The sequence below is a fragment of the Delphinus delphis genome, chromosome 17, assembly GCF_949987515.2.
Source record: "Delphinus delphis chromosome 17, mDelDel1.2, whole genome shotgun sequence".
NCBI classification, from domain to species: domain Eukaryota; kingdom Metazoa; phylum Chordata; class Mammalia; order Artiodactyla; family Delphinidae; genus Delphinus; species Delphinus delphis.
In genome coordinates, this window is record NC_082699.1 from 47,327,989 (window position 1) to 47,354,293 (window position 26,305).

General features: G+C 37.1%; 2 protein-coding genes across 2 annotated transcripts in view; one reads left to right on the forward strand and one right to left on the reverse strand.

Moving 5' to 3' along the window:
* SLC25A32 (solute carrier family 25 member 32) overlaps positions 1–770 on the reverse strand; it is a 49,242-nt gene extending 48,472 nt beyond the window's left edge. Inside the window, exon 1 of the mRNA XM_059995024.1 lies at positions 421–770. Within this exon, the coding sequence (XP_059851007.1) occupies positions 421–574 (154 nt within the window). The 5' untranslated portion in view covers positions 575–770. The remainder of the gene's footprint in view (positions 1–420) is intronic.
* A 236-nt stretch (positions 771–1,006) lies between these two features.
* DCAF13 (DDB1 and CUL4 associated factor 13) lies at positions 1,007–26,305 on the forward strand. Its single transcript, XM_059995026.1, has 11 exons — positions 1,007–1,164; positions 2,893–3,092; positions 3,668–3,775; positions 7,283–7,372; positions 8,953–9,108; positions 12,839–12,916; positions 15,031–15,113; positions 18,135–18,299; positions 21,970–22,105; positions 23,355–23,518; positions 25,722–26,305. Exons 1-11 carry the CDS (start codon positions 1,095–1,097, stop codon positions 25,807–25,809), a joined length of 1,338 nt encoding a protein of 445 aa, XP_059851009.1. The 5' UTR covers positions 1,007–1,094; the 3' UTR covers positions 25,810–26,305.

Genomic DNA, 26,305 nt, shown 5'->3' on the forward strand with positions numbered 1-26,305 from the left:
TATGGCGGCTTGATGCTGTAAAGCGAATTTTCGAAAAGCGGGAGAAACCTGTACCTCCAAGGGTGAATTATTTACACCTGTGAGGGTTAAGCCCTAAAATGTGATAAACCCTTTCTTATTTTATAAATCAGGCTTTGAGTCCCACGTTCTATACCAATGAGAACTTTTCTCATACTTTTATATCCATATTCCTCATTCCTCAGTATTAGGGAAAGGGGACGACGTTTGCCAGATCACTTTACCAAACTCCCCTCCCTCAAATCTGGCCCCAGGCGAGCCCGGACAAACAGCATCTTCTTCAACGCTCGCCTCACCTGCCTTGTGGAAGAGGCAGGAGAGGCCAATGCCTCCGACTGCGTCTTTTATCACTCAGTTCGGGGTGACAGCAAGGAGAAGCCCAGGGTCTGAGCGGTTTCTTACCGGCGAAGCGGATCTTCACGAGATCCAGCGGGTGCAGCGCGAGGTTGGAAAGGACCCCGCCGGTAACGCCCGCCACCAGATTCTCGTACCGGACGTGGCGGAATACTGTGCTCCACGCCGACGACCCGGACGCCGACTGGCCCTGGCCCGTCATGGGCTCAGGGCCCGGTGATGCCGTGGAAGTGGGACGAGATGCAGTGGCCGCCACCGTGGCGACGGTCGCCACGCTGGAGCAGAAACCGCAGGGCACGAGCCCACTTCCGGAACCCGCGCGTGTAGTCACACGCCTGGGCGCGGGACGAAGCCTAGAGACCCAGGAGCTAGGGGTACAGAAGTGCGCTGCCGCACGCCACGCCTACCCGGAGGAGAGCGAGAAGGGGGCGGGGCGCCTCCGCCAAGTTCCCGCCCCGCCTCGCCCACCTCGGCGGCTGGCTTAGGCCGAAGGGCGTGGATGGGAGAACACCACTGAAGCACCGCCCCCAGCCAACCTTTGTCCGCAAAACTACGGAGCACCGCAGGGCCCAGCGAAACCCGATTTCCGCTCCGTGGAAGTCACGTGACAGGAAGTAGTCTAGAAGAAGCGGAAGTGGTGTGTGTTCGTGGAGGAGGAGGAGGCGGCGGCAACAGCAACTTGAAGGGGAAGGCTCGTGGAGTCGGGAAGAACTAGGAGCAAGATGAAGGTGAAGATGTTGAGCCGGAACCCGGACAGCTATGTCCGCGAAACCAAACTGGACTTACAGAGAGGTGAGACAAGTTAGTCGGGAGTCCACCAGGCTTGGATCTGGCCTCGGTTTCCACCGAATAAAGCTGGAGGGGAGCCTGGTGTTCCACTCTCGTTCTTTTCCTGTTCCTTTTCGCCAGGGCATAAAGCCGTTCTGGTACTGGGTAGCAGAACCCTTGTTTTCAAGTACTTTTTCTAATAACTTTCTCTAGTGGTAAGAGGGAAAGTTAGTTATATGGGGAAATGATTCCACCTCCCCCTTTCCAGCTGCTGCTCCTTGATTGTTCTCAGGTTCCTGTTGAAGAAAAGAGGAACTTGAGTGAGCCAAACTCGTGGATTGAAGGATTTAACAATTGAGCAGACCTTTAAACTTTTCCCGTTGCTCTAACTTTTGGCTAATTTACTCCTTAAAATTACGTCCTTCTGGATGTGGGAAGAGATAAAGGTGAAACGTAAAGCCATCAGTTCTCTCTTAAAAACTTGTGGAGAAGTTTGATGTGGGAATGGCTAAAATGAAATTAATGAGCTTTATTTTTCTGTTACTGGGTGTCTTGTTCCCCCATTAACATGCTGACTGCTTATGAATTATAACTCGTGATACCTAAGTGACAAGGGACCATCCATGTATGAACAGACTATTCTAAGCGAAGAGAATAACAGGTGCAATGCCTTAAGGCAGGAATAAACTTAAGGCATAAAAAAAGGCCATGTCTTCGGAGTTTGAGTAAGGGGTTAAGCCGTAGAAGGTGAGGCTGGAACAATATTTCACTATCATTGAGTCGTGGAGAATATATATATATATATATATATAAAATGAGCAATGCTAACTAAATATATGGTCTCTGCTCTCAAAATGTTTACAGGTTAAGTAACAAAACAGTAATGCTTCTAAAATGCAAATTAGGTTGTGTCATTTGGACTTGACATCATCCCTATTCCTTGAACTTGGTCCCATCTTCCTCTTCAGTTTCACCAGTGATTACTTTTCCCACAACTAGCTTACATTTACTCTTGCCAGTCTGAGTGCATTTCAGTCATTCTCTTTGGGGCATCTTGTGTCACAAGCCCTTACCCAGTTTCTCTCCTAGCTCTGGGAAGTTTTCTCTGAACAATAGTCTTTCCAAACTTATCCCCTGCACATTTCCCCCCATCCTGTACACACTTAAGCACTCTCCTTCTATGTTTCTGTCACATATTTTTATACTAATATCAGAGTTTTTATTACATTGCCTCGTTATTATTGTGACTATCAGTCTTTCCCATCAGACTGAGCTTGCAGAGAGTGGTATAATCGTATTTGGTTCTATATCCTGTATTTAGACATCACCTGGTACCTAGGAGTTGCATTATTAATGTCTGAATGAAGGAATGAGTGAATGACTGGCTGGTCACAGAATCTTGAGGTTAGGAAGTTATTAGTTACCTGATCTTGTTATTAGGGATCTTATTTCTTTTAACATCTTCCTATTTCTTTATAGTTTCTGGATGGAAGTGTTAATAGATAACAAAATGGAAAGATTGAAGTATTGGAGCTCTGTGAAACATAAAATAAAGAAGACAATTCCATGATTTTCTGGTAATTTTGGAAAGGTTTTGGACAAAGGGTCTTCAACTTTTGTATTCTCCACAGTGCTAGGCACAGTGTCCCTGATAAACATTTTTTGAGTAACAAATAGAATGATTAGCTGAGGAAGACCACAGGAAATATTTAATGTGAATTATTTTATTAAGAGGAATCATTCTTATTTCAGTTCCAAGAAACTATGATCCTACCTTACATCCTTTTGAGGTCCCACGAGAATATGTAAGAGCTTTAAATGCCACCAAACTGGAACGGGTTTTTGCGAAACCGTTCCTTGCTTCCCTGGATGGTCACCGAGACGGAGTCAGTTGCTTGGCTAAACATCCGAAGAGTCTGGCTACTGTCCTTTCTGGGGCATGTGATGGAGAGGCAAGTGTCACTCTAAACGTTGATATTTTAAACTAAAAATAGTTATATTACAAACGTTCTTCCTTTAGTTGTGCGTTACTGTGGGTTTTAACTGTTTTGATTTTATTTTTCTATGTTCTGTTTTCTTTTAATTCTCAATAGTAAATTCTATTTGAATTGGTAATTTCAGTAGTTTCTTATCTAAACCTAAGATATTTAAAATGTATAACTTAAGGCTATTTGACAGTAAGTAATAAGGCATGTTTACAGTACAGATATTTAACTGTGAGTTTTTTTCCACAGAGAATGTTATTAACAGTTCAACACTTAATTTCCCCACTCTGGCAAAGAAAGAAAGCTTTGAAACACTTTAAACTAGAATCAACAGAGTATTTAACAGGTTCAGTTTTCTGCTTGTTGATATTCTTATCCATAGACATTGCATTATTTTAATCTAGAGGATTTTGTCTTTAGCTGTCTGGTAGAGTGATTTACAGCCTTTTCAGTGTTGAATTTATTTTTCTTGGAATGTACTCCTGTGCCTGAACGTTTTTAATTTATATGTCACTGAAATTTCCTAGTATGCTTTATTGTAGGTTAGAATTTGGAACTTAACTAAACGAAAATGTATTCGTGTGATACAAGCACATGAAGGTTTTGTACGAGGAATATGTACTCGCTTTTGTGGGACTTCCTTTTTTACTGTAAGTATAATGCAGTTAAATCATTAACTCTTTTCAACATGTATAAACTGATGTAATTGAATATTTTCTGAGTTCATTTTCATGGTCCAAGGCCCTTTCAGAGTTTCACAATGCAAAATAACTTACTAAAACTTGGAAAAGTCCTGGTTTTCTTTATGTAATCCAGCCTTTTCCATACTTTTTATACATAATTACTTAACATATTACTGAACTAATATTCTATAGGACACTCAGAAGTGGGATTAAAACAAGATGAGTAGGGACTTCCCTGGTGGCACACTGGTTAAGAATCCGTCTGCCAATGTAGGGGACACAGGTTTGATCCCTGGTCTGGGAAGATCCCACATGCTGCGGAGCAACTAAACCCGTGCGCCACAGCTACTGAGCCTGCGCTCTGGAGCCCGTGCTCCACAACAGGAGAAGCCACCGCAATGAGAAGCCCATGCACTAAGAGTGGCCCCCGCTCGCCGCAACTAGAGAAAGCCTGTGCGCAGCAACGAGGACCCAAGGCAGCCAAAAAAAAAAAAAAAAAAGCCACTTTAAAAAAAGAAAACAAAACAAGATGAGTAATTTGTACTCCTTTGTCTGTTATTAATACATCATTGAAGGATTTTTGTGTATGATAAAATACACATAACATAAAATTTACCATTCTAACCATTTTTAAGTGTACATTTCAGTGGCATTAAGTACATTCACATCATTGTACACCATCACCACTATCACCTTCGCAGACTGAAACTCTGTACCCATTAAATACTAACTCCACATCTCCCACGCCTACCTCCCACCCCCGAGCTACCGGTAATCACTGTTGGACTTTGTGTCTCTGTGTGTCTCATTTATTTCACTTAGTATAATGTCCTTAAGGCTCATCCATGTTGTAGCATGTATCAGAATTTCTTTCCTTTTTAAGGCTGAATAATATTCCATTATATGTATATAGCACATTTTGTTTATCCATTCATCCATCAATGGACGTTTGGGTTATTTCCAACTTTTGGCTTTTGTGAATAATGCTATCATATACAAATACGTGTTCAAGTTCATTGAAAGCTTTTTAATAGGGGAGTGACAGAATCTATGCTGAGCTTTGAGATTTTGACAGCAGTAAGTGATCAGTTTGGAGGCTGTTTTAATAGTCTGCATAAGCAATAATAGTCCTGGGGAGTGAAAACAGTTGAAAGTAATTGTTAGGTTTAGGAACATTTTTATTTTGGGGATTAGAAACGGTTTTATGGAGGTATAATTGACATATAGTACTGTGTAAGTTTAAGGTGTACAGCAATAATGATTTGACTTACATGCATCATGAAATGATTATCACAGTAAGTTGAGTGAACATCCATCATCTCATATAAATACAAAATTAAAGAAATAGAAAAAGGATTTTTTTTCTTGTGATGAGAACTCTTAGGATTTAGTCTCAACAACTTTCATATATAACATACAGCCATGTTAATTATATTTATCATGTTGTACATTACATCTCTAATATTTATCTTATAAATAAGTTTGTACCTTTCACTGCCTTCATCCAGTTTCCCCCTTCCACCTATGGTAACCACAAATCTCATCTCTTTTTCTATAAGTTTGTTTTTCTGTTTTTGAAGTATAATTGACCTACAGCACTGTTAGTTCTTGGTGTACAATATAGTGATTCAATATTTCTATGCATTTCAAAATGATCACCACAGTAAGTCTAGTTATGATGTCACCATATATATAGATACCCATAGTTATTGACTATATACACTGTACACTTATTTTGCAACTGGAAGTTCATACCTCTTAATCTCTCTCACCTATTTCTCTCATTCCCCCACCCCCTCCGGCAACCACCTTTTTGTGCTCTATATTGATAATTCTGTTTCCATTTTGTTATGTTTGTTCATTTGTTTTTTAGATTTCACATATAAGTGAAATCATACAGTGTTTATCTTTCTCTGTCTGACTTATTTCACTTAGCATTATACCCTCTAGGTCCATCGATGTTCTTGCAAATCACAAGATTTCATCCTTTTTTTATGGCTGAATTATATTCCATTGTATATATATATAATACATTTTCTTTATCCATTCATCTGTTGATGGGCACTTAGGTTGCTTCCCTGTCTTGTATTGTTAATAATGCTGCATTGAGCATAGGGGTGCTTGTATCTTTTCTGATTAGTGTTTTTGTTATCTTCCAATAAATACCTAGGAGTTGAATTGCTGGGTCATACGGTAGTTCTATTTTTAATTTTTTGAGGAATCTCCATGCTGTTTTCCATAGTGGCTACACCAATTTCCATCCCCACCAACAGTGCACAAAGGTTTCCTTTTCTCTGCATCCTCACCAACACTTGTTATTTGTTGGCTTTGATAATAACCATTCTCACAGGTGTAAGGTGATATCTGATTGTGGTTTTGATTTGCATTTGCCTGATGGTTAGTAATGTTGAGCATCTTTTCCTGTGTCTAATTTGCCATCTGTTTGTCTTCTTTAAAAAAAAGTCTATACAGACCCTCTGCCATTTTTTATTTGAGTTGTTTTTTTGATACTCAGTTGTATGAGTTCTTTGTATACTTTGGATATTAACCCGTTAATGGATATATCGTTTGCAAATATCGTTTGCCTTTTCATCTTGTTGATAGTTTTCTTTGCTGTACAAAAGTTTTTTAAGTTTGATGGAGTCCCATTTGTTTCCCTTGCCTGAGGAAACATTTCCAAAAAAAATTAGTAAAATCGATGTTTACCTACTATCTTGAACATATCTGCCACATACCAAAGTCTAATTTACCATAGATTGTTGCCTTGCTTTCATTTGGGCTAAGGCGGCAACAGTTCTACTCACCATTTCTTTCACCATCTGTGCAACTGTCAGCTTAGTGAAAAGACAAGCAATGCCTTTACTAACACGAAAATAGTCTCAACCTCCTGGACCCCTGAAAAATTCTCAGGGTCCTTCAGAAGTCTACACTTCACAGTTTGACAACCTCTGACTTAATAGTTTCTGGAGTTTTGTGTCATGAAGAGAAGGACTTTACCCATGCCAAGATTTAAAAATGCCTTCTCTCTAGTATTTTTTATGGGTTTTGTTGCATTTTTTACCTTTTAAATTACCTGGAATTTTATTTTTATATAAGATGTCAGATTGGTTCATACTTCTTAAATGACCGATCTGATCTCACAATACCATTTTATTGTAATTCATTTTTCTCCCTAATTTGAAAAGTCATCTTTATTACAATAATGCAGTTTTTGCCATGTTTATGACCTAACTTTGTTTCTACCCTACTCTTCTTTTGCTCTGCTCATGCTGTTTTAAATTTTATGTACTTCATGTGTTTGTCACAAATCTTTACTATAACAAGGTGGGACATAAATGCATCAATAAATACAGTACTGGAAAGAATATGGTATGTGTTATTTTTTGAACTGAGAGGTTTATAATTTGATGTATGTGTTGGCAAGTGTACAGTTTATAACTTGTTCATTATCATCATCATCATAAATATTTCTAGGTTGGTGATGACAAAACTGTGAAGCAGTGGAAAATGGATGGACCAAGCTATGGAGAAGAGGAGGAACCATTGCATACAATATTAGGAAAGGTACAAAAATAAATTGACCCATACTTGGGCTATTAGAATTCTTCTCTTTTACCTACAATTATTTCATAATTTTAATTTCAAAAAAGATATAAATAAGAAATCAGACACTTTAGGCTGCAATAATTGACCTGTTCTAAGCAACATTTAATGCAATGAATGTCCTTTGCAGTTCAAGAATTTGAACAGTTCTTCGGTGTTCATTGCAGTAGGGTTCAGTTTCTGTTTTTAGCTAGAAGATGCAGTGAAATATTTCCTATAGCAAGAACATGGGAGGAAATCTGTAAAGGTCAGAAAAAAGTGCTTCAACTTCTGATTTATATCATCATGGATCTTTCACAAAGCTCAGAATTTCTTACTTGAAAGAATTCTTTAGGAAATGAATAAATGCAATAGTGTGGTTTTTGTATAAATCTTACTTACATTTCTTAACATTCTGCAAATCAGATGATATAGTTTAGTTATAGCTTAATAATTCAGATAATTTGGCCTACCCATGTTTTTTAATGCTTACGTTTTGATACTAAGTGAAATTCTGAAATTAGAATTAATCTTTAAATATCGCATCTTTAAAATCTCTTTGTCATTTCAGTATTATATTTAGTATATACTTAGGTTCTGCTTTTCAGGTTTCAAGAAGTTCTAAATGTTCTTTCTTTAGATGAGGGGTCCAGCCCATGATCAGGGCCTTCCTGTGTTCTAATGGTCAATCTAAGTGTTCTTGAAGGGACGTGGAGGTGGGATATTAGTATGAAATGGAAATAATTTGCAGATGGTAAAAAATTAGTAATTCGTAAAACAAAATTGGTTTCATTCTTGTAAAATGTCTTTTCTCTAGGAGTTACAAAGATTTTTGAAACATTTAGTGTTACCCCTTCTCTGTGGTATTGGGGGTTAATTCTTATTATGGAAAAGTTTGTAGGACTTGCCTTCATGAATAGAAAATAATTCTAAATCTGTGGATGCTGATAAGAGTTCTTAAAAGCTTAAAGTATTGGCTAAATAGTTCCCTTTAATTTGCTTTGCAAACATTTTTTGCCATACGGTACGAAGGTAGACTTTAAGCTGGTCCTGAATAGATGAGTCGCATATTTTTAAGTAAATAATACCAAATTTATGAGATTTTATTGCTTTCAACAGTCTTAGCATCCACGCTCGCCAATTTTATTTCTCCCCATAAATTTTAATGCAGTTGTCTGTATCTGTGTTTCTGTCCTGGGAATCAGTACTTCATATGTTAAATGTGGAATTAAGTTTTTTAGAAATTACCTTTGTGTTTCATTAGTTGGTTCCAAGATCCTTCAATACCCAATGATGATTTAAAAATTACTTCACTGATATGTATTCAAACTTAATTAAATACATCCCATGTTAACATTTTTCTTTGTTCCCAGAATGTGTGATAAGAAACATCATTTCTTATGGTAGAGTTTTCTCCTTTCAGTGAGGGCTTCAAAGAAACTTCTTTGTGAACTGGGATTTTCTTAAACAAATGAGAGTGTAGAGAAATATATTTAAAATATTCTGTAGATTTGAAGTACTAATGAAAAGACTCATCTATAACAACATCTTTGCTTTAAAAGACAGTATATACAGGAATTGATCATCACTGGAAAGAAGCTGTTTTTGCCACATGTGGACAGCAAGTAGACATTTGGGATGAACAAAGAACCAGTCCTATATGTTCAATGACTTGGGGATTTGACAGTATAAGCAGTGTTAAATTTAACCCAATTGAGGTAATGTTCCTTTTTGAAATATGTTCTGCTTATTGTTTTCTTATTATCTAGTAATTTCAGCTCTGTTTAGGAAACTTTTGAATGTATGATACAAGAATTTTCTGAATTTTAATGGTGTTCTAGCATTTGGTCCATTTTCCAGATTATATCTGAGTTCTTATACCTTTGGTCAGGTCTTGACATGTTTGCCTACAGTTATAGTCCCAGATACTAGTGTTCACTGTTAAGAGGTGGGTGTGTGCATGTGCTCGTGGGGGTAAAATCCACGTACACACTGTCCTGTGAAACTCCAGTTTTATTTGTGCCTTCAACACTCGATGTTCCACAGATTAACATCTTTCTACCTTTAGGAAAATGTTAATTTTTCTTAACTCTCTTGGAGATCAGAAGAAGGAGTGTTGAGCATTGTTTTCTTTAATTATTTGTACATGGCAGGGGCACCAGTGCTTCAAAATAATATGCATGGTTATTTTTGTACTACATGATAATTAGTTACATTTTTCTTTGCTCAGAAGTCTGAACCGTGATTCCTAATTTCTTCCAGGTCTAAGGGAAGAGTTAGAGATTAGCCTACTTTTTTTTTTATAAATTTAGTTATTTTATTTTTGGCTGCATTGGGTCTTTGTCGCTGCATGTGGGCTTTCTCTAGTTGCGGCGAGCGGGGGCTACTCTTCGTTGCGGTGTGTGGGCTTCTCATTGTGTTGGCTTCTCTTGTGGAGCACGGGCTCTAGACGCATGGGCTTCAGTAGTTGTGGCACGTGGGCTCAGTAGTTGTGGCTCGCGGGTTCTAGAACGCAGGCTCAGTAGCTGTGGCACACGGGCTTAGTTGCTCCGTGGCATGTGGGATCTTCCCGGACCAGGGCTCGAACCCTTGTCCCCTGCATTGGCAGGCAGATTCTTAACTACTGCGCCACCAGGGAAGTTCCTACTTATTGTTTATTCAGGTCCGAATTTGGGAAAGGAGGTTTCCCTGAAGGCAAAGCTATCCCCTGGACTCCAGACTTTTCCCTGAGCTTTTCCTGAATACGTAACGATTGATGAACTCATTTTCCAGAAGACTCAGTAAAGATGGCTTTTCCTGCAGAAAGAAAAGGAAATCACTGCATGTGTAAGCTGATTTTAGAAATTATCAGGAGATTATCTTGTTAGATGGTATCAGAGAAAATCCTGATCTTCAAGTTTTACACTCTTAGAGACCCTAACTGATAAAAGGAGGGAAAAAGGTTAAGTCAGAGTAGCAGCGTATTAAGACTGAGGTGCTGTGGTGTGATGTGAACTTGGCTTTGAGGTGCTGCTGAGAAGTCAGTCAGAGGATGCCCTCCTGCCTCCAGCACACACCTGCATATACACTTCTGGGAGAGGCTGCAGGTCTAGAGCAGGGGTTGCCAAGCTATGGTCTATGAGCCCACTGCCTGTTTTTGTTAAAAAAAAAAAAAAAAGTTTTACTGAAACACAGCCGTGCTAATGCCCTTTTGCTCATTTATTGTTTGTAACGGCATTTGCACTACAAAGTAAAGAAAGCACTGCAGAAACCATATGGCCCACAAAGCCTAAAATACTTCCTTTCTGGCCCTTTACAGAAAATGTTTGCTGCTCGCTGGTGCAGGGTATCTGTCCCTACTATATCTTCCTCACTCCATCCTCTGTCTACCTTCCCTGTGTTCCCCTTGGTTGTAGAAGTGAGATATGGCATGAAGGGGCAAGCCAGCTTTGCAGAGCCAGCCCAAGGTGACACTAGGCAGAAGCAGGTTACAAACACAAGCAACTTGTGGGAACATTTTATGTCTTACTTGTGGTGGACCTAGTTTGGAACTGTATTTCCTGCCAGCATGCCTTTGCATTGACCTTATGCAAGTCACAGTTTTTCTCTGTATTTGTTTATTTTTAAAATGAGATTAATTATATCTTCCATTGTGCGTCATAGGTTTGTTGTAAGCGTAAAATGTGATAATATATGTGAATATTTTTAAAAGGTGCTCCCCAAATTTAAGATGGTGGTGTTACTGCTATTTAAAAAAAAAAATAAACAGGAGGAACAGACAGATACTGATTCCTAGTTCTCTAAAGGGTAAATGAGATCTTTTGTTTCTCTGTTTTGGTGAACACCTGTGTCAGAAGAGCTGATGGCCAATTCTAAAATCATAATTAATTATTAGTGATGACCTAGCAACCATGTTTTTCAAATTTGCCTGTATAAAAACTCTATTTGTTCAGCTGTGTGTGAATGCGTGTTTTATTAACCTACGAACTGACTTAGTGGTAAAAGCAAATGGTGTGCATGTCTCTTACCCTGTATTAAACTTAATGGAAAGGGCGTGTTGCTATGAACAAATGGAGTGTATTTGTCTCCTAATCATTAATAATTAATTTTCTGTTAAAATATTGAAGCCTAGAATTCTCATAAAGCCAAAAGTTTATGCTGAGCAGTGCTACATTTTACAGTATGAAAGTCAGCTTTCCGTCTAGGTAGAATTTTTTGCTTTGTTCAAATTAAAGTCTTTACTTTTAGAAACAGAACCTGGTCAGACTTTGGAGTGACATAATGAGAAACTAAGAAAGGTTGAGAGGAGTCACTAACTAGGGGAAAGGCTCAGAGAAGAAGTGGTTTAAGAAGGAGGGTTTTGGAAAGAACTGAGAAGAGATCGTGATGGTAGCATTGGCTTTATGAGTTTTATTTGAACTATATACACCCATGTAGTAGGAGCTAGCAGGCCATACAGCTGCTTAGTAAATGACTCTTCTAGTTCCTGTTAATGCCTGCAGTAGGAATAATAGAGGCAGAAGCCAAGAGTTGTGTCAGGAACCATGGGTGAGGAGGAATGGTACTACAAAGGGTGGGATTTGGGACTCCATTGGTAGGTAGATGGCTTATTTTCACTTATGCCAAGGATTATGTAAGCACTTAGCACATTTATAACTGACTTACAAATAAATATTTTAAACATCTTGGAACAGTTGGACAAGGGACACACCTAGTTTATACAGAGAGTTAATAAACATGAGGAAATGTTTAACTGCTAATAAAGCAGTAATTTATATAGTAGGCCCTCCACATCCGCGGGTTCTGTGTCTGTGGTTACAGAGGGCAAGGGACTCGTGCATCTGTGGATTTTGGTATCCGTGGGTGGTCCTGAAACCAGTCCCCCACAGATGCCAAAGGATGACAGTATATAGGAAATATTGCCATACAGATATTATTTTTAAATGGCACTACCTATTGCTGCCCAGTTGCAGTAAAATTAATATATTTCCACATTGTAATGTATATTGGTACAACTCTTTGGAAAACAATTACTCCTAAATATCAAAAGCGATAAAATTGTTCATACTTTTTGATTGAGTAACGCCACTACTAAAATCTTACCCTTAGAAAAAGAAGAGCTAAATGTATGCAAATGTTTTTTGAAGTGTTATTTATAATACTGAAGAACAGGAAACAGGTCTAAGTTGAAGCATGGATAAGTAAAATATGTTGTTTTAAAATAGAATGCAGAATTATCTGTACAGTATCATCACAGGCATCTAAAGTGGGGATTTAACAATGAAAATACTTGGCTTAGGTTGCTGAGATTATGAGTGATTCATTGTACCCTCTGAAAATGGACTTTAATGTTATAACTTCGTATCTTAAACATAAACATTGAGGGTAATTAAATCATTTGTTCACTGAATGGACATGGTTTGCTGCCAAGCCTAGCTTTTAACTGATGATTGTTATACTTATTTTTAGACATTTCTCTTGGGAAGTTGTGCTTCTGACAGGAATATAGTACTATATGATATGAGGCAAGCTACTCCTCTGAAAAAGGTGAGTTTCAGTTTGTCTTCTGCTTTATACAGTTCTTAATGCATCCCCCTGTAAGTGGAGTGACTGAAAATATGGAGCAAATGTTTTTTCAGAATTAAAAAACTCTTTAATAGAGGTGTCCTTAGAACCCAAAATGATCATAATGGCATTCTCTCAATTTCCTGTTGCTTGTTAGAGACCCTTAAGTTTCCATGAGGTACTGTATCCTAGTCTTTGTGTCTTTCATAATGCCAGCAGATTTTAGGCATCTAGTTTGTATTTACTGAATTGGAAGTTCTTTTTTTTTTTTTTTTTTTTTTTTGCGGTACGCAGGCCTCTCACTGTTGTGGCCTCTCCCGTTGTGGAGCACAGGCTCCGGACGTGCAGGCTCAGCGGCCATGGCTCACGGGCCCAGCCGCTCTGCGGCATGTGGGATCTTCCCGGACCTGGGCACGAACCCGCGTCCCCTGCATCGGCAGGTAGACTCTCAACCACTGCGCCACCAGGGAAGCCCAAATTGGAAGTTCTTAAAAAAGTATTGCATCCTGTTACATCAGGCCCTGTGATTATCATATGACACATATGGTATTTTATTCCAGAAAGTTTTATAACTAATTCACATAACTACCTTTATTTGTTTAGTTACATGCCAAGGGGGTTGACGTTTTATTTAGACAAGCTCTGTCCTGTTCAAGGTGTCAGATTTCCCAACAGTTCTAAAGCAGTCATTCCAGGACTTAGATATCAAAGTTAATACAACCTTAAGTTGATTCTAGAGAGGGAGAGAAATATTGTTGGTAAAGAGGGGAGTGCCATTATAAGTAAAAAGGTATAAAGTTGATTTCAGGTGCTAGAATTGAGAGAGAGCAAGAAGAGCTAGACCTTGTTCATGTGCCACAAGTCCGATGTCCACACGTAACAGAAATGTTTTTAATATTTTTGTTGTTTCCTAACAGGTAATAAATTCAGAAATATTAGGAGTAGAGTATATTCCTTAAAGTTTGAACTATATAAATAGGATAATCTTTCCAAAGTATACTACCACTCCAATCATTTCACTCATTCATGTGATATGGAGGGAAGATCCTGCATGAACTTTGGTGTTAGACTTTAAGCAGGTAACTTAACCTGTGTTTCTCCTGTGAAATGGTGGTATTAGTAGCTACCTTGCAGCCCAATGGTAAGAATAAAACAAGATACTTAAGCATTTAGCAGAATGCTAACAAGAAGTACTAGTTTAATAATAGTAATTTCTACCTCCTTCACTCCTCCATTCTCAGTTGTTAATAATAGTGCTTCATTACTTTGAGGTTGAAGAAAAGAACTGTAGCTCTCAAGCGGCTCCAAAATCTGGTCCCAAATTGTATTCCATTTATTTATTTGCTTTAGTCAGTAAGGGTTTGTTACATGTATGTCACGTTGATGGATGCAGACATGCTATTTTCTGTTATTTCTCTGTTCTACCTACTAGACTATCAATGTTTCTTCTATCTTTTCTCTCCTTAATGTAGCTGTTCTCATTCAGGGGTTGTACCACCCCACCAAGTATATTTTTGGAAGTGTGGGAGCGACATTTAAGAGACTGTTACTCGCATTTAATGGGCCGGCTCCCGAGAGGCTAAATATCCTCCAGTGGACAGTCACATACAACAAAAGATTATCCTGCCCAGAATGTTCCTTTTGAGAAACACGATAATATTTCTGGACCTTCACAGATCAGCTCAAATCATGCTTATCTTTTGAAACCTTTCTTCTCCACTTTAACCCTAAGCTCACCATTAATTTTGCCCCTGATTTGATACTTGATTATTTGCTGCTTCACTGTTTATATTTTAACTCTTCTTAATGTGTATCTCATTTTCCTGACTAAACTATAAGCTTTTTGAGGTCAAGGGACCATTTATTAAGCATTTTTATATTTTTCAGTATTTAGCACTCTGCCTGTGTGTTCAGTAAACAATTATTGGTTTTCTTTTCCTATTGCATTGAGCCAAGTACTGTGCACATAATAGGTATTTACTAAAGTACTTGCTTAAATCAATGAGAAAAGAAGGAAGGGAAATGAAGTGGGAATTTATCCATTTTAGAGGGACTTAATTTCATAGTAATGGGTTAGTGTATGCTTCTTTTCTTAGGTCATCTTAGATATGAGAACAAATACAATTTGCTGGAACCCTATGGAAGCATTCATTTTTACTGCAGCAAACGAAGATTACAAGTAAGTTTCCCTCTTTAAAACTTACTTAATTTCTATCAGAAATAACTCAGTTGTATGCCTTACTAATGAAACATGTTTTCCTAGGTAGTATTCCTTCATATACTCTAGAAAATTGCTGTTTGTTTTGCTAAAAAAAAAATATTTCCCAAATTAGAGAAGTGCTTCTTAAAAAGTATTCTCAGTTTTCAAAATGATACAGACCAAGGATGATAAACTGTGATCTGTGGACCAAATCCTGTCTGCTGCCTGTTTCTGTAAAGTTTTATTGGAGTATAGCCACATTTATTTCTGTATGGAATATGGCTGCTTTTGTGCTATAATGCCTGAGTTGAGTAGTTGCAACAGAGACCATATGACCCACAAAGCCAAAAATGTTTATTATTTGGCCCTTCACAGAAAAAATTAGCTGATCCCTGACATAGACCATATAAATAATGGCTGAATCATACATGTTTTAAGAAACTAAAAATATCTGCCTACAAAGTGTGTAGCTCTTCAGGTAGTTGATACTCATGTGGTCATGTTATCAGCTACCACTATTACTTCAGTAAGACAAAAGGAAAAATAAAGTTTCAACCTTTACCTTAATATCTGCAGATATATTATTCTGTGACTTCATGTAAAGGTGACGTAGAAGCCTTATGTTCTTGACCTAGATGGAATTTTATGATTTCTTATATGCTGCTTTAAAACTTGTTGAAGCATTTGTCATCAGCTAACTTATTTTATCTTTGCAGTATCCCTGTAAGGTGGATAGGACATGTATGTTATTCCCTTTTTACAGATGAGGCTATTGATGTAGGGAATTTAATCTCCTGATGAGGAAAGAGTGTCTTATTCATCTTTTTTTATCCAAGCATTTATTGTAGTGCTATGCATATGATGGATTTTTAATACATGTTTTTTGGGGAAGGTGGAAGTTTGTCATTAGATTGAACTTTAGATCGTCTGTATTTAAGTTCTTTGTTCTTTCCACTACTCTTATTTATGAAAGCATAAGTTAGCTCAGAAATAGGACTTACTACATGATGTTTTAGTGGTACCAACTGAAAACATCTCTTATGACTTTCCTATACTAAAAAGAAGCGCAGTTGGACTCTCATTAACTAGCAATACCAAACCACATTAATTGAAGCCCTTTTTAGCCTTTTTCTCATGTAGAAATTAAAATAGAATTTACTAAAAAACAAAATTTTCTAAAACAAACCTGGTTGAGAAACACTGCTTTAGATAGGGACTGTAAAGCAGTTGTCAACTCAGAAACTTAACCTCAAAGATCAGTATGACCTTGGCTGACAATCCTGTGGTATGTTTGAAGATTATGAAAGAGAACAATGACTTGTCTCTTGATGAGAATTTCATGATATTTGGAAATTTGTATCATTAGCATCAGTGACTTTTCATAATAATCGTATTTAAAAGTATTCTTTTTGAAGTGTTAGGTCTTTTTTGTTTTAATTTTTGTTTTGAAATAATTTTAGGCTTACTGAAAAGTTACACAAAAAGTACCAGTCAGCCAATTTCCCCAAATGTTAATGTCTTACATCCCCACAGTTCAATTAGCAAAACCAAGAAATTAAGATTGGTACACTACTGTAAGTACAGACTTTATCCCATCACCAGTCTTTCCACTAATGTTCTTTTACTGTTCTAGGATCCAGTGCAGGATCCCACATCGCATTTGATTGCCATGTCTCCTTAGCCTGCTCACTCTGTGACTTTCTCAGTCTTCCCTTTCTTTCACGGCCTTAGTACTTTTGAGAAGGACTTTCTTGTCAATTATATTGTAGACTGCCCTTAATTTGGGCTTAACTGGTGTTTTCTCATTATTTCATTGAGATTATGCATCTTTAGCAAGAATACCACAAAATTGATATGCCCTTCTTGGTGCATCAAATCAGGGGTACATAATGTCAGTGTATCTTATTATATTACTGGTGATGTTAACCTTGATCACTTAGTTAACGTACTGTCTGCCAGTTTTCTCCACTATAAAGTTACTATTTTTTCCTTTTGTAATTAATACATGTCTTTGGGGAGATACTTTGAAATTATGTGGATATCTTGTTTCTCCTCAAACTTAATCTTCACATCTGGAAGTATTTTGATGTTGGGAACTTGGTCACAGTAATGCTATATTACTACTCTCCGTCATCCATGTTGGCTCATTTGAAGCTGTTTTTTTAGCTGTTGATTAAGAATTTTTAAACCTCGAAAATCATGAAGTCATTGTTTTTGCCAATTGTGTGCGAAGTATAGTTTTCTAATTTTAATAGACCCTTTGAAAAGCTGTGCTCGCTCTGATATATCACTGATGGAGTATAAACTATTGCAACTTCATTGGAAATGATTTGTCAACTCAAAAGACTTAAAAATGCTCATGTCTTTTCTACTTGTAGGAATCTATTCAGATCTAATTGAATCTGCCCCATTCAATTAAAAATTAAATATGAAAAATTAAAATTTCATTTAAGAATTAATTATAGTAAAATGTTGGAAACTTTATTAATAAATAGATTTATTTAAACAAATTATTTTAACTCATATTTACATATGAAAATATTAAAATATTCTCAGATTATTTAATGGATAAATGTTCATAATATGCTACATGAAATATCAGGATATAGAGCTTTATACAGTATTACCTTAATTTTATTAAAAGGTACATAGTTAAATAGTATAGTGAAAAGATTAGAAATAATTACACTGTGCTAACTGACTTTCTCTGGGTGATGGAATTAAAGGTAAGTTTTGTACTCTTCATACTCTTTTGAAGTTTGCACATTTTCTACAATGAGATTTATGTTTATAAGGTTGAAAGTGTGTAAGTGTAATCTTAAGGAATAATAAAAACTGTTGATATTTTCCCCTATCCCTTACCTGCTGTGTAAAGAATTGAGCTATTTATTTAGATGTGCATTATTGAGCCAGCAGTCTTATTTTCACTAGTGTCTCTTAGTACTACATACGCTTTTTTTAATAGAAATTTGTATCAAATAATTTAAAATTCTTTTACAGCTTATATACTTTTGATATGCGTGCACTGGACACTCCTGTAATGATACATATGGATCACGTGTCTGCGGTGCTTGATGTGGATTACTCTCCTACTGGGAAAGACTTTGTGTCTGCTAGTTTTGATAAGTCTATTCGAATCTTTCCTGTGGACAAAAGTAGAAGCAGGTATGTTACTACCGATAAACATTTGTTTTTGTTTGATTTTTTTCCTTGTCTTGATCATTTATCTTTTTTGAAAGGTTATTTGGTTGTGTGTATATGATGGAGCTCACACCCAGGTGTTGTGACTTGGGGTACCAACTTCCACTGCATCACCTATGGGTAAAACATCAGCCTACTGGGCAGTTTCTTCATTGAACAGGATATTATCTTTATATAATTTCTTTATATGAAATCTTAGTGTTTGCCTTAGAACAAAACCTTTTATTTTAGAATTATTTTTAAGTGTTTTATAGTAATTTTTTAAAATAAAGACTTTATGTTTTTCGAGGAGTTTTAGGTTTACAACAAAATTGAGAGGAAGGTAGAGAGATTTTTCATATATTCCCAGCCCCTACACATGCAGAGCCTATCCCATTATCAACATTCCTTGTGGGGTGGTACTTTTGTTACCTCACCAGAATGTAAGATGAGCCTACATCATAATCATCCCAAATCCATAGTTTACCTAGGGTTCACTCTTGGTATTATATATTTTATGGGTTTGAATAAATGTATAATGACATGTCCATCATGATACTATCATAGTATTTTCACTGCCCTAAAATATAGTAAACTTAAAATTTTTTTTAATTTGATAATGAAGAACTTAGATAAGTTTTTCTCTAATACAGTTTAAGAGCAGTTAATAACAATAATACCTTACATTTGTTATTTCTTACTTATTTATTTTTTATTTTTATTTTTTTTTTGCGGTACGCGGGCCTCTCACACAGAGCCTCTTCTTTAGAGTCACACAGCTCTTTTTTTGGTCATAGCCAATCTGCTTGTCTAACTCTTTGGTATTTTTACTTGTGATAGTTGCATCTTTCTCCCCTCTAATTTGAGGAAACCATATTAATTCCTAAACCTTTTTGTATAATCATGAATTGCTAGCAAATAATTGTCAGCATCGTCATGTGTATGATTTAAAAAGTGCTTGAATTGGAATCAAAAGCATACTGAGTGAGTGGGTATTCTGGTGACTTTGATCTTCATTCCCTCATCTCCTGGGGTTGGTTCCTATATGGCTGTTACAACTAACTTGATATTCTCCAAACTGTCATGAATGGTTTGTTGGGAATTGTTCAGTCAGGCCCAAGGCAAGGCTGAGAGTTTCCATTCTTCTCACCTCTCTGGAAAATGCTAAGAATCAAGAGAGTGTGGCCCTCCATCATTTTTTGGCACCAGGACATCCAAAGGTAGTAAGTAGGACAATACTTTTCTAACATGATGTATAAACAGTCATAAAGAACAAAGGAAGAGGATGAGAAATGGGAATGTTTAGGCACCTATGATCCCAAGAGCCCTGCAGCTGAGCTCCAGCTGAATTGTTCTGCAGCCAGTGTGGGCAGTTAAATGCAAGTCTAGTTAAAAGCTCAGATTATTCCAAAACTGTATGAAGTGAGGAGTTCTTATACACCGTTTCCAGGGAATTGCCTCCTGATGTCATTTGGAGACTTTGTAATCACAATTTAATATGTGTTACTTCCTGTTGGGTTTAGTTATAAATGGTATTCCTTCTGACCTTTGTCTGCTTGAAAGCTGCTTCTGGTTTGTTTCTGTGGTCTGCTCTAGTTTCCTATCATTACAAACATCAAATAACACAGGCAATACTTTGAATGATACGTTTTTTTTGTGGTTACGCGGGCCTCTCACTGTTGTGGCCTCTCCCATTGCGGAGCACAGGCTCTGGATGTGCAGGCTCAGCGGCCATGGCTCACGGGCCCAGCCGCTCCGTGGCATGTGGGATCTTCCCGGACCAGGGCACAAACCCATGTCCCCTGCATCGGCAGGCGGACTCTCAACCACTGCGCCACCAGGGAAGCCCGATATGTATTTTTAAAATGTTTTCCTTTGAAAGATCTTAAAGTAGTTAAATTGTATTTTAAAAGTAAATTTTGAGTAGGTTTTCAAAAAGTACAGTTAAATGAATATTTGAAGGTAAGCTTCTGTTGGGATTTCATTCAGTATTTACTTAGCAAACAAGTAAATTCAGTTGCATTCACACAGAACAATTCATTTATCTTGACTACGTGTATAAAGAATTTAAGTTTTTAAATGTATTTATCCCCAAATAGTATAACTTATAATGAACTTTATGTATTTATTTTAAGTACAAGCATAAACATATCTAGAAGTTAAGAACTCTATGTAGTTTACCATTAAGGAGGATTCTAAGTTGGTTAAGTGACTAACCATTGGATTTGTCTGGTCTAATACATGAACTAATGTAATACATGACTAGGTTATTTTTAATGGTTACCAAAGCCTAATCGAATTTCCTAATATTTAAATTCAATACGTTGCTTTGGGAAAAAAGACATCTTAAATAGGTAGAGGTTATAAGAATTGAGTCTTGTAAAAGCAGAGCATTGAGAGAAGAAAAAGCAGTCAGTGTCTCATCTACTTTTCCTTTTAATAGGATGTTCTTTCTAACCATACTCTCTTTTAGAAATAAATTTCTTATGGTCTAGCTACATGGTCATTCAAGAGCTCAAAATGTATCTGTTAGAAGCAGTGTAATAGACTAGTTTTGTGAGTGTACTTCAGAGATGTTTTTATATATATGAAATCTATTTGATTTCATCATCACATACGGGTTTTCTTTTACTGTGCAGAATTTGCTGAGCGAGTTTCCTTTCTCTCAAGTAGTCTGCATTTTGAATCACTTAATCCAGATATGGAAACTTTACTTCTCTAGAACTCTCATCCTTTTATTTTTTCTGACCTTGTCTTTTACTTGCTTTTTAATGCTCTGCTTAACACTTCCTGATATAGTATCTTCTGTGAATTCACTTAGTATGTTTCACAGCCTTCCAAATAGGTATGATATTTGACATCTCCATTTATTAAATGATCCTTATCTCATCACTTCTATAGCCCTCCATTTCTTTTCACATAATGTAAATCATCAGCTCTCGCTTCAATTAATTGAGCTTTTTATTTATTTTATTTATTTATTTTTTTTTTGCGGTACGTGGGCCTCTCACTGCTGTGGCCTCTCCCGTTGCGGAGCACAGGCTCCGGACGCGCAGGCTCAGCGGCCATGGCTCACGGGCCCAGCCACTCTGCGGCATGTGGGATCCTCCCAGACCGGGGCACGAACCTGTGTCGCCTGCATAGGCAGGCGGACTCTCAACCACTGCGCCACCAGGGAAGCCCAATTGAGCTTTTTAAACAATTTGACCAAAACAGAAATCAGACATTAGGATCAACATATCAGGATGTGCTCTTAGAGTGCCATTGCATTTATTTTTCAATGAAAAGAAACCCCAAAAAAGTGTGGTGGTTGACCTTATTGTTACAAAATTACTCCAGCGTCAATATATTTTATTTGTGTTATATGCCCTCAGTTATTTTGTGATCTTTTCTGGGCATCTAGTTTTGCTTAGTTTGTTTATACTTATTTTTCTTACTGGATTATAACATCTCTGAGGGCAGGAATTTTTAATTCCCCAACACTTAGAATAGAATCTTGTTAGATTGGTCCCATAAAAATACATTTAAATGAATTTTAATTTCTCTTTTATACACTTTTAGGACTCAAAAATGTTATCCTGATACTTGATAGGCAGTGGTTAAAGAAAATCTGTACCAAAATCCTAAGAGTTTTAACTTAATTCCTCTTCTATAGGGAAGTCTATCACACAAAGAGAATGCAACATGTTATCTGTGTAAAATGGACTTCTGACAGCAAGTACATTATGTGTGGATCTGATGAAATGAACATTCGTCTATGGAAAGCTAATGCTTCTGAAAAGTTGGGTGTGGTAAGACCCCATTTTCTTTCATTGTCATAAAGCTAGTTTCTAGATTTATTGAATATCATTATATTATAAAGAGAATTTATTTGAAATGTGTTAGTTGTGATAAAAAACAGGGTTGTATTGAGGTTTACTTTTTTCATGTCAAAGGCACCTTCAGAGGCCTTTGTTTTTTGTTTGTTTGTTTGTTTTGTTGTTGGCCACGCCGCATGGCTTCTGGGGTCTTAGTTCCCCAACCAGGGATTGAAGCTGGGCCCTTGGTAGTGAAAGCGCTGAGTCCTAACCACTGGACCGCCAGGGAATTCCCCCAGAGGCTTTTGTTAATTAAAATGTTTGATCATATTTGAGCCTTCTTGTTTTTTTGTATTCTCCTTGAGGTGGGGAGAGAAGATGTAGGGACTAGAGGCTTAGAACTTAGAACGCCCATTTCTTCTGTTAAAGGAATAGTAATCAGGCAAGTCAAAGGCTGCAAGTCTCTGTGAGGTATTTTAATATCAAAGAGACAGTGAAACACTTTAAAAAAATACACAGCTTCAGACTTTTTAAAAAGACTCAGTGAAAATATAACAAATATTACCATTGGCTAGGCTACCTCTGGGTTGTAAGTAATGGTTGATTTTTGTTTGTTCTTAATGTTTTTCTAAATGTCTCATGTTTTCATACAGGGTATTTATAACTGAAACAAATATTAAGTTTAAGAAGGAAAGGTTAAGTGTGGGTTATTTTCTACTTAGCTCTGGAAGGAAAATCAAGATATGATAAGTAGTAATTAAAGATAGTTTTATTTTAGGTTTAATGATTACTAAGTACTACACTATGCCTAGGTTTCAGTTCATCATTAAATGTTCCTCTAAATCAGATCATCCTTAACAGTTGTTAGACGAAGGCTAGTTATTACGGCATCAGATGCTTTCTTTTCTGTTTCAGAAGTTACTTTTACAGAAAAAAGTTTTTTTGAGTGATTCATTTAAGTGCTTTTACTATGCCTAGAGTGGTCCACAGAGCCCAGCTCCCTTGGCACTGCTCTTTTTCACTTGGTGGCATCCATCTACATTGTAGGCATGCTGCCTAAAAGGAGGTTCAGTGCTCGCAAACCTGGTATCACTAACATAACCTTGTAAAGGGTATAGTTACATTAGCAATTGGTCGCACGTCATGAAAATTTAGTTTTTTGGGGAAACATTGCTCCTAACTTTGTTGTACTGAAGCAAAACAAGCACACCATTCATTAAAATATCAAAATGCATTTTTTCAGCTTACGTCACGAGAAAAAGCAGCCACAGATTATAACCAGAGATTAAAGGAGAAATTTCAACATCATCCTCACATAAAACGTATTTCTCGTCACCGACATCTACCAAAATCTATCTACAGTCAGATTCAGGAGCAGCGCATCATGAAAGAAGCTCGTCGACGAAAGTATGTTTTGGAGCATTTGACTCTCTCTCAGTACCCTTTTCTAACTCCCCGCCTTGCATCTCACCAAAAACAAACAAAAAAAACGTGCCTTTCAAGGGAATAGTTCATGTGCTGTTGTGCATCAGAGGTGTTTTTTTGTTTTTAATTGGGGTATAATTGATTTACAATGTTGTGTTAGTTTCAGGTGTACAGCAAAGTGAATCTGTTACACACACACACACACACACACACACACACACACACATATCTCTATATCTCTATCTCCACTCTTTTTTAGCTTCTTTTTCCATGTAGGCCATTACAGAGTATTGAGTAGAGTTCCCTGTGCTATACAGTTCGTCCTTATTAGTTATTTGTTTTATATAGTAGTGTGTATGTGTCAATCCCAATCTTCCAGTTTATCCCTACCCCCCATACCCCCCTGGTAACCATAAGTTTATTTTTAACATCTGTAACACTATTTCTGATTTGTAGAAGTTCATTTGTAGCCTTTTTTTAGATTCCACATACAAGCAATATCATGATATTTGTCTTCCTCTGACTTACTTCACTCAGTATGAGAATCTCTAGGTCCATCCATGTTGCTGCATATGCCATTATTTTGTTCTTTTATGGCTGAGCAATATTCCGTTGTATATATGTACCACATCTTTATCCATTCCTCTGTCGATGGACATTTAGGTTGTTTCCATGTCCTGGCTATTGTAAATAGTGCTGCAGTGAACATTGGGGTGCATATATCTTTTTGAATTATGGTTTTCTCAGGGTATATGTCCAGGAGTGGGATTGCTGGTTCATATGGTAGCTCTAGTTTCAGTTTTTTCAAGGAACCTCCATATTGTTCTCCATAGTGGATATACCAGTTTGCATTCCCACCAACAGTGTAGGAGGGTTTCCTTTTCTCCACACCCTCTCCAGCATGCATTGTTTGTAGATTTTTTGATGATGGCCATTCTGACTGTGTGAGGAGGTATCTCATTGTAGTTTTGATTTCCATTTCTCTAATAATTAGTGATGTTGAGCATCTTTTCCTGTGCTTTTTAACTATCTGTATGTCCTCTTTGGAGAAATGCCTAGTTAGATCTTCCACCATTTTTTGATTGGGTTGTCAAAGGTGTTTTTGAATACTTCTCTGGGCCTTTTTCCTTTTCCTGATAAAAGGGGGGGCAATAGTCATCTCACATGGTGAGAATTTTCATTAACTCTCTTTGAGCATATGTTTAAAGGGCAGACAATGTCAGTGACTTATATCAAAATAAGAAAATGCTTCTGCTCATGCTAAAAAACTATTATAAATGGAGAATGTTTGTAAAAAATAATTTCCAATGTAGCTGGAACTAAGAGGTATTTTCCAGCTTAAAGACTGCGAAGAGGGACTTCCCTCGTGGCGCAGTGGTTAAGAATCTGCCTGCCAAAGCAGGGGACACGGGTTCGAGCCCTGGTCCGGGAAGATCCCACATGCCACGGAGCAACTAAGTCCGTGCGCCACAACTACTGAGGCTGTGCTCTAGAGCCCGCGAGGCACAACTGCTGAAGCCCGCGCGCCTAGAGCCCGTGCTCCGCAACAAGAGAAGCCACTGCCATGAGAAACCCGTGCACCGCAAAACGAAGAGTAGCCCCTGCTCGCCGCAACTAGAGACCCAGTGCAGCCAAAAAATAAACTAATTAAAAAAAAAAAAAAAAAAAAAAGACTGCGAAGAACATTTGCTAGATAAAAATTTGTCTAATATGCTTCATCATAGCATTTGGAATCTAACATTTTGGCTCTAAAGCGTAGCATTCCACCATCACCACCATTTCCCCTGTGGAATATTCTTCTCCATGCAGTCTTTGAATTCATGTGAAGTATTATAGAAATTCTAAGACAGAGTTCTTTTTTTCTTTTAATTAGACTATTCAAATGATTATTTTGTTGTCTTTGGGTAGATGTTGGGGTTGAGTCACTTTTAAATATTTTAACAACTGCAGCAGGTTTTTAAAGTTAGTAAAGGGCGCCGATAGTAAGAGAAGAAGCTAATAAATAAGTTAACAAAACTTGATTTCTAGCTGCTTTTTACCTAATCTCACTGTGAAAACTTTTTTTTTAAATAGATGGTTTTCCAGTGAAAGAAAATGCCTTGTGATTTTTCTGAGGAAGTTTTCTTTGGTTAAGATGATTTCTAGTAAACTTGCTTATATTTTGTGTATTTTGTTTTATTTCTAGGGAACTGAATCGTATCAAACATAGCAAGCCTGGATCTGTGCAGAGGGTGTCAGAGAAGAAGAAACGCGTAGTGGCAGTTGTGAAATAATATTTGGTATTCCTACCAATACTGATGTATAAGTGTTTGTTATGTTTTCATTCGTGAACTCTACAAATAAAAGTACTGGCTCTAGTATAACAATGAATGTTATAGTTGTATGTGTAGAGCTTAATCGTTGCACATTTTTGCTATCCTGAGAAATTATTTTTAAATGTGACCTGGTCAATAAGACTATCCAACATTTTATTCCTGATCTTCTTTTTTATTGCATTAAAGAATACAGTATTTACAAACTAACTTATTTTTTGCTGTTAGAAATTGCAGATATACTTTCGCTTTGATTTGTTACTTTAGACACTCTACGTTTGAATTTACATTTAAGACCAAACATCTCTTTTGTTACCTTTTAATATTACTTTAGATAATTATTGCAGTGATTCTTCCTAGGATTTCATAAACACATAGAAGAATTATGTCAACTTTTTTCATTAGTATTTATTTTCTGTGCTTTATTTATATTTGGTTTTTTGAGACATTAAAGATA

Coding starts and splice junctions, on each gene's coding strand:
- DCAF13 (XM_059995026.1), top strand. CDS start 1,095: ATGAAGGTGAAGATGTTGAGCCGGAACCCGGACAGCTATGTCCGCGAA. Junction 1,165..2,892: donor CAAACTGGACTTACAGAGAG/GTGAGACAAGTT, acceptor TTCTTATTTCAG/TTCCAAGAAACTATGATCCT. Junction 3,776..7,282: donor GTGGGACTTCCTTTTTTACT/GTAAGTATAATG, acceptor AAATATTTCTAG/GTTGGTGATGACAAAACTGT.